The 11,906-nt window shown below is 35.5% G+C and overlaps 1 protein-coding gene across 1 annotated transcript; it reads right to left on the reverse strand.

Annotated features, from left to right (window-relative positions):
- Positions 1-212: 212 nt before the first annotated feature.
- LOC123905153 (probable indole-3-pyruvate monooxygenase YUCCA10) lies at positions 213-2,219 on the reverse strand. Its single transcript, XM_045954788.1, has 4 exons — positions 1,590-2,219; positions 771-1,004; positions 535-660; positions 213-413 (listed from the first exon to the last, which is right to left on the reverse strand). The coding sequence occupies exons 1-4, from the start codon at positions 2,217-2,219 to the stop codon at positions 213-215; spliced, it is 1,191 nt and encodes a 396-aa protein (XP_045810744.1).
- Between the last annotated feature and the right edge of the window lie 9,687 nt (positions 2,220-11,906).

Here is an 11,906-nt window from a genome sequence, read left to right on the forward strand (position 1 = left end):
GAACAAGTGCACAAACTTTGAATAATAATTTTACAATACTATAGAATTTGATTTAGTAATACAAATAATTTTTATGTAGTTGGTTAGTACATTATACTATGATTAGTGGAAGAAACAAACTAAAATTGTAAAAACAGTGACATTTAAACAAAAAGCAAAACAAAAGGTAGCTTAATTTGAGCATTAGTCTCAGCAGCTGTGCGCATGTACTACTAAAATCGTTCATCGAATGACTTGATTCGAGCATTAATAGTAACACTGCATATATCATCTGCTATTTTCCGAGCATCATTAGCAATGCCTTGTAATCCATTTTTTGAGAATCCAGCACAATAAAGTCCATTTCCTCCTTTCCAATGATTTGGATAACTTGATTTTGGCATTCCATTCTCATTGAACAATTCTTTGTAATCCTGCATTATATTTTCAACTCACATAATAAGTACTATGAATTATTGTGTCAAATCTACATTTGGTGTAACTAATATTACACTATAGATAGATTATATATGTTTTATTTTTTTTATAATGCACCTTAAGCCACTGTTTGACATTGGTTTTGTATCCAGTAGCAAAGACTATGACATCAAATTCACCACTTTTTCCATCCTCAAACTCAACGATCTTGTCCTTTTTTATGCTTGCAATGGCGGGGTATACCTGCGGTAACAGAAGCACACATTTAAACACGATAAAAATATCGATAGATTAATTTAACATCAGACGACTCAGAGTACATAATAATAAAATTGGTTTTATTTAATATTTACCTTTACTTTGCCTTTCTTAATCCTCTTGATGCAACCAACATCAATGGTAGGGGTACGACCACCACTCACTTTCATGGCAAACGGTCCTTCTTTTGGTCGGACGACGCCATACTTAGACATATCTCCATACTTTATTTTGCTCATAGCCAACATCAGCTTGTCCACCTTATCAATGCTCATGTATTTCAGCATAGACATTCCCACATACACCATTTCTTTTGAGAAATAATGTACCTGCATGTACATATATATCATATAGATTTTTATGTTAGAAGGCCAACATACAAAATCAAATCATTTGGTGTATTCAAATATAACCATCAAAGAATTTGTTTACACCATTAGAAAATATTGAATTACTTACAACAAACTAGAGATTAAAAAAAATTGTGTCGATAATGTTGTTTCTTACACTTATCAAAGCGAAAGGGAAATTTTATTTGTTCATACGAGATCTTTTCTAGTGATGAAAAAAATGCAAATAAATCACGAGGAGGGGCCTGGATTTCCAGACGTCAAAGATTCTTAATTTACTTTAAGACATTTAACAATTTTTATTGAACTTTATAAAATAAAATAAAAAAATAAACTCGATTTGTGGAGTTCAAATCCAAGACAACTATTAAAATTGAAAACTAATCGAGTGAGTACAAAGAAGAACTTATCTTTACTACTAAAAAAATTGAACTACTGAATAAAATTAGTGATAAAGTGATGACAAAATTGAAGATTAAATTCATAATATTTGTCTCTAATTTTTATCTTGTTAATTTAATTTTTTCTAGAAACGATGAATTTTCTAAGGGAGAGAGAACTTACAGGACTTCTTATAACCATGGACGTATTTGCACCCCAATTTGAGAGATCATAAGCAATCTCCATGCCCGAATTTCCACTTCCAACAACCAACACATTCTTCTGGTACCATGATCTTCCATTCTTATATTTGCTACAATGAAGGTATTCACCTTCAAAGTTTTCAAGCCCATTTACCATCGGAATATAAGCATCACAATTTTCTCCAGTTGCAACTACAAGATAATCAGCAACATAAATCTCATCGACATTTAATGTACTATCCTTCACAATGACCCTCCATTTCTCACTATTAACATCATAAGATGCATCATTGACATACCGGTTGTACCGAATAGGGATCTTTAAATTAATTACATAATCGTCCAAATAGCGGAGAAAATCAGTCCTAGGAACAAATTTTGGTAAACTAGACGATAAAGGCATGTGAGGTAGGTTACAAAATTCTTTAGCCAAATGGAGTTTTATACGATCATAAGCTCTTTTTCTCCAAAGAGATGAATGACAGTCATCTTTTTCTAAGACAATGTTTGGGATTGAAAATTTGTTAAGACATGCTGAAGTTGCTAAGCCAGCAGGCCCTGCACCTACAATTACAACAGGCATTTTAATTTCCATGGTTTGGTTTTCCATATTGTTTTTCTATTTGTTTGTTTGTGTTCATGATCATGAGAACTTGCATGTATTTATAATCACCTACGTATGCTTTAATTAGTTAGCATGTTAGTGAGTTGCCATCCAGATGTTTTAGTTTGGTTAACAAGTATTTTTGTTTTGATGGAAGGTCATCAAGTATTATTAGTAATAAAAAAATTTAAAATATCAATTTTTTGGTTGAAAATAAAGGATTTTCCATTGTCAAGCATCAATACAACGAGGAGAGCTATATATGGTATATCTAGAAAAAAAATGTTTTGTTTATTGTTTTTCTTTTGTCAAAAAGTATAATTTTATATTATTATTTTTTCAAAGTGTTCCTTATATAAGACCGGATAGAGTATTTCTTAGTTTTAGTTTATAGGTCGATTAGGGAGTGACTTTAATGTAGTTTTCATCGACTGGTGTAACAATCTATTGGCTTATTTATGTTGTATCTAAGATAATGTCTTTGAATTGTAAGGATTGACTATCTCTTATGCTTCTTATAATTCAAATTTTTCTTATTTAAAAAAAAAACTTCTAGCATGAGATTGAGTGTCTTTTAGTAATGAAACTATCTTTCAATAAATTGTGCATTTAATGTATGTTAGATTGAGTTCATTAGAAAATACTAGCTAATTAAAGTTTTCGGAATACTTTTTTGTTTTTTTTATAAAATCAAAATGGTATTCATTCATTCAAATTGATAAAATACATCAAATAATCACATGTCATTGGTTGAAGCTGTAATTGAGTGAAGCTGATCTTTCAATAGAAATCAAATGAACACCGCAATAATATAGGACAACAAAAGCGTCGCACAAGACGACCAATGAACAAAGGAGAAGAATATCAAAGAAAAGAGAACTTTTTCTCAATGAAAAACTAGGGCCCGCGGAAAATCTTGTTTGACATAATTTATTACCTCACATCAAGATAATTGTAATCAGATCAGAGCATCTCCAATAAGGGTATCTAAGAGAGTTTCATAGACTAATTATACGGTACCTTATTTTTTTTATTATTGAAGTTCCATGATGTGGCACATAGGGTATCAAAATTGATGATACAGGTACCTTAAATAAGGTACGTATCATCAATTTAATGTTATTATTAGCTTCCATATATGTCAAAATATTACCGTTGACATTTAATGATCGGATCTTCTGTTTTTTTTTTTTACTATAGGAAGGTTTTATTTCTTTGTTGTCTTTTCATTTCATAATTTTTCATTCAATATCGTTTATTCAACAACAGTGCAGAAAAGATTTTTTTTCTTCTTGTAGTTGGATGTTAATTTGATAATATTTCATATTATTCTATATATTACACAATTTTTATTTGTTTTGTTCTCAAGTCATATTTTATTTGTTTTCTATCAAATGGATCCTAATATGTATAATAATAAAAATTAATTATTATATTTTTCATTATATATTTCCCGTCATATTTATGCATTTTTCACCATTTTTTATTTATTGTCATGTATTTCTCATTATATTTAATTAGTAATTTATTTATCTACGTATTTATTAAATTAACTAATTTTATTTATTTAGACAAAATAAAAAAAATAAATATAGAAGGGATCATCTATATATATAATTCATAAATAGTTCTCCTAACCCTAATCCACTTAGACCAATCAAATTGTTTCATTTAGCCACATCATCTATATTATTATTATTATTATTAGTTATTATTATAATTATTATTGTCATCTCTATACTTTTCATATTCTACATTTATATACTTATGCCTTTTTAATATACATTCACTCAAGCTTTTACTTAGCCTTTACTTTTTTTGGTGAATATAATAATTTTTGCTTACTATATTATAATAAGGAGAATACAAAAATACACACTAATTAACTTTGTAACTCTCGGTAATATATTTTTCATCTCTTAAGTCACAATTCAATTTTCATCCATTGGACTCTTCTACCAATATTTTGATATATAGCTTACAACTGTTTTAATTTGTATCCTATTCATATTTTCCTAACTAACCATTACGAATGTTAGAAACAAATATTTTCATCCCCAGGTGCTCAATCATGTGCTTAATAAGATTACCATTTGTTTTTCCGGTTGAATATGAGAATAGATTTTTTCATATCTTATAATGTGCAATTTCTCTTTCCATTATCTTGTCTCTTCATCTTTTGTGCATCAGGTATAAATACTTATGTTATTTTCTAAAACCATGAATTGTTGTAGTTATTTTATTTTTTGCAAAAATTAACTTTTTGCATAACAAATAAAATTAAGAGAATTTGACATTTTTTGTTTCTTGCAGATCATACATTCAACTTTTGTGTTGCACATCATTTATAGGTTTAGTTAATTGTTACTGTATATGTGTATTTATATTCTATTATGATACAAATTAAATAATATATACTTTATTTTTAATTGAATTATGTAATAGTTGTTTTACTTTCCTTTTCTTTACTTTTTTATTTATTCATTTTTTTTATTGATATACTTATTTTTATAATTTTTGATTTTAGGCTTTGGGTCATCATCTCTTACTCAAACGAACTGAACTGTGAGGTTGATGCTCTTCACATATGTCCCTTTGGAATATTTTTAAAAGGTATGTACCCTTTAATTTTATTTGTTTTATTTGAGTTTTTCTAATTCTGTCACTATTTATATGCCAATTGTGTGACTTAGATTTTGTCACATATCTTTTCATCCAATCCTTTGTGTGTGTTTTGAAATAGATTTATATGTTGTGCGGAGATATATCATATTTTTGACGGTCTCTTGCTCAAAGTCGCTCAGAGCCTCAAAGACGGCTCCCTTGATAAGCCTAGGGTTTTTGGTCCAATAGAAAGGAAATAAAGGATCCTCAACCTCATCATACATCAGGTCAGGAAATTTCTCATCATGGCGAACCCGAAGGAAAGAATCTTTGAAGTTTTTGAAATTGGAGGCATATAAGCTTAGGAGACGACGGTTGGGTTGACTACTAAGGGAAACTAGAGATTGAGGTTTTAGGTTCTTTATTTGGTAAAAAGAGAAGAAAACACCAACAGAAGGGTCTAGGTTAAAACCTGAACACATTACCTCGAAAGCTTTTATAAAGGCCCAACTATTAGGATGAAGTTGGGTGGGGGCGACGTTAAGAACCCTCAACATCTCAGCCTCGAAAGAGGTGAAAGGCAACCAAATATTGAGGGGCTGGATCACGCCAGTATAAAGATAGAAATAATCTGGCGGGGTAACATTCTGGAGAAACACGAACTCGCCCTCCCTGACGGGCTCGGTTATAATCAAATCTTCACGAAGAAGGGAATCAGAGAGTTTGACAGCTTTCCTAAAGCTCCTCACCATCTCCACACTAGTATACTTTGAAGAAACTTCCATGGTGACTGGAGCGTAGTCGGCAACCACCAGGTCTCGGCAGGGGTTCTTCCGCTTTCCTGTGAAAGAGGAAGGGGAGATTATGACGCAATCACTGTCATTACTACTATCACTACTATCACTATCACTACTACTACTCCCAACATCAAAACCCCATAATTCCGAATAAAACCCCCGGCTATTAAGAACGCCGTTAGCCCTAGTATAGTGGGCTTGAACTTGTTGCGCCCACTCGAGATAACTAGGAGAAGAAATAGGAACTCTCCCACCATCATCCTCATCTAACTCCCTCAAAATAACCATTTGTTCTAAACCTAATTAAAAAATTAGGGTTCCTACTCAAGACAGACCAAATCGGCAAAAAGGAGTAAGGTATGAAAGAAAGAATACCTCAAAGGAATTGACAAAGCTTGGAGAAATAAACTGGAAGCGTCCTAATCGTTGAACAAAGGCTTGCTGGATCGAAGAAGGATATGCGAAAGAGAATGCTGATTCGCGAGAAGAAATAAGTAAAGAGAAAGAAGAAACGGAGATACTACTTATAAAGAGGGAAATCTTTTCGTTTTGGTTGAAGTCCAGAGGTCGAAGTAAGAAGTACCAAGTGCGCCGTCGGATTAAATACGCGTCAAAAAGCGTGTATCCCGAGAATAAGTTTTGGAAGATTTAGCGTCAAATAGTTATTACCCTAAAAGGCGAACATGAAGTCGCCTCGAAACACAATGCGCCTCTGGAATGACCACGCCAAAAGTACAAACCTCGCCTTTTTTGAGCATAATATAAGTTAACAGGAAAAACGCTCAAAAAGAGAAAAAATTCAAGATTAAGGAGAAAGCAAAACACAAGAACAATAAATTCAGCCCTAGACCAAAAATCTTTATTAATTTTGAAAAATAAAGGTACAACGACAGAAAGCAAAATTACAAAGAAAAACTAATCTTAAAAGTCCCATCACTCGGACTCGGAATCTTTTGGCGCAGGCTCAGGGAAAGTCATCTTGGATTCCACGGTGACCCGAGATCCCTCCTCTTCACTAGACGAAGAAGCACGAAGCTCAGGAGGAACGTAGGTCTCCAGAAACGAAACGTAATCCTCATCGCCACTACCAGAATCGGAGGTATCCGAGGAAAGGACGATAACCTCCACCTTTTTGACATCCTCAGACCTTCGGGAGCGAGTGAAGTTGGAAGTAGACACCTCTACCCTTTTCTTCCTTCGCTGAGGCGGGGTGCTTCTGGCAACAGGTTTTTTCGCATTGTTATCTTCCATCTTAAAGATTCAAAACAAGAGGATGAAAATTCGAGTTTTGAGCAGGTGATATTTATAGTCAATATTTAACCTTAACATCGTTATTAACGGTAGTAATAAATGCTTGAGCGGTTGCAACCATCGAGCTTTGACCATCTCGAAAAATGTCACTTTTACGTTTCCAAGGAGTCAAAATTTGACCCATTTTAGTTATTAAAGACTGCAAAGGAAGGCGGTACCAGAAAGGACAGAAGAGCAACACATAAGTAAAGGAAATTGCTTAAGCATTCAAATTCGTACAAAAGAAATACAACGGAAGCAAAGAAACAGAATAAAAATAACAAAGATCCCAAAATCCGAAAGCAAATTACAAATACTAGAAAGAAAAGCACAAAACGGAAAGATGAGCAAACAAAAGACTTCACGGCATGGTGGAACTCCCCAATTCACCAGCATCGGCAACGGCGATACGGTGCATTTCCTCCAATGCCCGTTTCACCCTCTTCGCCTTCACCATATTCTCGTCAATAGGCTTCAGATCCTCCCTTAGTTCGCTTTGTTTGTCCAGAAGGTCCACCAAAGAATGGCGCCGGGAAATCAACTTAGCAATGTCATCCCTAATCTCGCCTTGAAGAGCCCTTTTCCTCTTCACCAGCGGCTTCATCTCCTTATTCAGCATCGCCAAACGATCATCCACTCTGCGCTCCTCATTGAAGCATATCCCCAAGATCTCCTCTTGCACACCCATAGTCTCCTTCGTAATCTCTATCTGGCTGTCAACAGCTTCAGTGACTTCGGCGTGGCACTCCTTCACATTTTCCACAGCGATCACAAAGGATGCACTATCCTTCAGTTCCTTCTCCAGACGAAGCACACTATCGAGAAAGCGTTTCTCTTCTTTGGTCAACCTCCAGCAGTAGTCGTTAAGCTCCTTGACGAATTCAGAAAATTCGCCAAAATCTTCCATCAAGTCTTCAGTATTGATGGTCAGCATGCGACGGAGCCGCTTGATAACCGGAGAGGCGGGAGACTGACCGCATTCAAAAGGAGGATTTTTGGGAGACATAATGTGGAAGAGAAGTCTAAAAGGTTAGCGAACAACAAGGAATGAGTTAATCGGGGCATTGAACGCTTCATTTATAGACAAAGAAATCTCATCGTGGCAATAGCTAGTGGGGAGACGGTTGAGGAGGATTATACACGAACAGAGGAACGTGCGCCAGGGAGTGGGAGAGGATGTAACTTCGCGCCAAGAATTATGGAGGGAAATTCGAATTGTACTTAAGCATTTCATTCCTACGGCTCTCATGCTTGGGGGGCTGTGGACTGGGCAATGGGCTTAAAGGCAAAATCAAACTAGCCCAATTAATATGAGAAAGGAAACAGACCCTATTTATAGGCAAAAAATCTTCCCTTGCTTCTTAAGTAACTGCCTTGCTTGGAGAGGAATTCATGGGTAGTGGGCGGTTACTTTTCCTTCTTCTCCAAGCTTCTTCCTTCTTCTCCAAGTTTCTTCCTTCTTCTCCAAGTCATGGTGGATCATGCTTATCATGTGTTTTTCATTGTTGTTTTCACGCTTCTCCTTTAGATGCTCCCATTGGGCTTTTTCGTATTGGGCCTTAACAAATCACACCCTGGTCCATGGCCCGGTACACAGCCCCCCAAGCACGAGGCTTCAAGAAGGCGAAGTGCTTTTGAATGAAGTTACTTGGCAATTATTATGCCTCGATGTTGTTCTATGTCGCCCATTTGTTGCTGACTCATATTCTTTGTTTGCTTGTCGCCTTTGCCTTCCTTTTGTTGTTGATATTTCTTAGCTAATTTGTACGCCCTTCTATGACTTTTGAATATCTTGATGTACGCCATTTGTGGCTTTGAATATTATGTTGTCATTGTTTCTTGGCGATTTTGAGCAAGTTGGCGAGTCGCCCTTCCTCTTTTTTTCATTGTATTTGCATTTTCAAGCTAGCGTTGTCACCAATCTCGCCTCTTCATCTCTCGCGATTCGTCCCTCCTTGTCTTCTTGAAATCAAATTGAAACTTTGAGGATAGTAACTTTGTTGGTCTGTACTTCTGCTTCTTCTATTCAACATGAGTTTCTTATTTTCTTTTGACATTCTATATTTGAAGATTGTAAGTAGTCTAGCGTAATCTGTCTCGTTGTAGTTGATTTTCGTACTGTCAGGCTTGCACGCCTTATTTTGTAACTATTGTTTCTTTGGAGATTTAGAAAGAATTGGCGCTGCTCGGAGTCGCCCTTCCACTGTATTTTGTGTTTGGTGTTGAAAATAATCTCGCCTTTGAAAATTTTAACTTTGCACCTACAATGTCTTTAGCACTTTAAATATAATTATATATCATTTATGAATGACTTTATACCTGTTGCCTTTTGGCGGTTGCAAATGATTTGGCGTTGTGATGAATCGCCTTGCTTTGGTTATGTATAAGCCTTTTCTGGCGGCGTCAATAATCTCGCCTTTCTTCGCTGTATCTTTTCCTGACACCCCCTACTCGTAAGATTTACAGGTAGCGCCAAAGCATTTCAACTTGTCTTTTTCTGACGCCCCCTACTCGTAAGATTTACAGGTAACGCCAAGGCCTTTCAACCTTGTTTTCTTTTCTTTTTCTGACGCCCCCAACTCGTAAGACTTACAGGTGACGCCAAGGCCTTTCAACCTTGTTTTATTTTGCTTTTTCTGACGCCCCCAACTCGTAAGACTTACGGGTGACGCCAAGGCCTTTCAACCTTGTTTTATTTTCATTTTCTGACGTACCCAACTCGTAAGACTTACAGGTAACGCCAAGGCTTTGCAACCTTTTTAATTTTTCTTTTTCTGACGTACCCAACTCGTAAGACTTACAGGTAACGCCAAGGCCTTGCAACCTTTTTTAATTTTTCTTTTTCTGACGTACCCAACTCGTAAGACTTACAGGTAACGCCAAGGCACTGTAACCCTTGTTTAATTTTTTCTGACGTACCCAACTCGTAGGTGACGCCAAGGCACTGTAACCCTTTGTTTAATTTTTTCTGACGTACCCAACTCGTAGGTGACGCCAAGGCACTGTAACCCTTTGTTTAATTTTTTCTGACGTACCCAACTCGTAGGTGACGCCAAGGCACTGTAACCCTTTGTTTAATTTTTTCTGACGTACCCAACTCGTAGGTGACGCCAAGGCACTGTAACCCTTGTTTAATTTTTTCTGACGTACCCAACTCGTAGGTGACGCCAAGGCACTGTAACCCTTTGTTTAATTTTTTCTGACGTACCCAACTCGTAGGTGACGCCAAGGCACTGTAACCCTTGTTTAATTTTTTCTGACGTACCCAACTCGTAGGTGACGCCAAGGCACTGTAACCCTTTGTTTAATTTTTTCTGACGTACCCAACTCGTAGGTGACGCCAAGGCACTGTAACCCTTTGTTTAATTTTTTCTGACGTACCCAACTCGTAGGTGACGCCAAGGCACTGTAACCCTTTGTTTAATTTTTTCTGACGTACCCAACTCGTAGGTGGCGCCAAGGCACTGTAACCCTTGTTTAATTTTTTCTGACGTACCCAACTCGTAGGTGACGCCAAGGCCTTTCAACCTTGTTTTCTTTTCTTTTTCTGACGCCCCCAACTCGTAAGACTTACAGGTGACGCCAAGGCCTTTCAACCTTGTTTTATTTTGCTTTTTCTGACGCCCCCAACTCGTAAGACTTACGGGTGACGCCAAGGCCTTTCAACCTTGTTTTATTTTGCTTTTTCTGACGCCCCCAACTCGTAAGATTTATAGGTAGCGCCAAGGTCTTTCAACCTTTATATTTTCTTTTTCTGACGCCCCCTACTCGTAAGATTTACAGGTAGCGCCAAGGCTTTTCAACCTTACATTTGGTTCAGAGCTTTCATATGAGTTGATATTTATTCCATCACTGGTTAGTCTTTATTGGTCTAGAGCCGGCTGGCTTCATTACGGTTCAGAGCCCGCAACTTAATCATGATTGCTGCAAATAAGCTTTGATACATTAAAGGTTCAACAATAATAATATATGAAACATAAAACAAACAAAAATGATACCGCCATGGGTGGTTTGTTGCGGCGCTCCTCGCCTAGTAAGAAAAAACAATTATGTTTTGGCATGGCGAGACTGAGTTCCATTGCGGTAGTCATCGCGGAATATGCTTCAACCTGAAATATTAGTTGGCGGCTTCTATCTCGTCGAGTGATAATTATTGAATTTTCATGTTAATTTTCCACATTTGTTCGTTGTCCTGCACTATGATTAACATCAATGAATCAAAATAGAAATCATAGATGAATAAACTAAATTTCCTAATCAAGATAAATTTCAAAGAAGGTGACATTATAGCAAGTGCTTCAAGTATATGCAAAAAACACGTCGGCTAATAATAAGTCTCATATACTCCATTAGTTATTGAAACTTTGCATGTATGATTAATTTTAATTAATCGATACCGAAACAAATAAAAATGTGATACGTAGAGAAAGCATATTCATCTTAGTTATAAGTAAAAAGCAAAATACTTTGTAAGAAGAATACTAATTTAGTTCTTAACCGAAAAAATGTAGAAACATATGAAAATTTTTATACTTTCTCTGTTGGTTATATTTGTCTTGGTCATTTTAATTTAAAGTGTTGACTTATTCTACTTATCAGAGTTGAAGTTCTTTCATGCAAAAGTTCTTTCATGTTTAAAATGTTTACATGAGGTCTTAAGAAAGTTAGTTCATACAATCACACAAAATATTTTATCGTGTGCTAGAATAATTTATAGCAGGGTTAAAGATATCACATATCAAATAAGCACAAACAGTTTTGAACCAAACAGAACAGCGATTCTTGAATTTAGATCTTGTAAAGTGGCACACTAAAAGAAAAACAAGTCTCATTCTAGTGATTAACCTTGAAATACATAAGTACCGATGTTCTTTTCTTTTCCTCATTGATGAGATTATTATTATTATTATTATTATTATTATTATTATTATTATTATTATTATTATTATTATTATTATTATTATAGATGGCGATAGAATGTGATTCATGAACTATAAATTAA

The sequence above is a fragment of the Trifolium pratense genome, linkage group LG2 (assembly GCF_020283565.1).
Source record: "Trifolium pratense cultivar HEN17-A07 linkage group LG2, ARS_RC_1.1, whole genome shotgun sequence".
Lineage (NCBI taxonomy): Eukaryota > Viridiplantae > Streptophyta > Magnoliopsida > Fabales > Fabaceae > Trifolium > Trifolium pratense.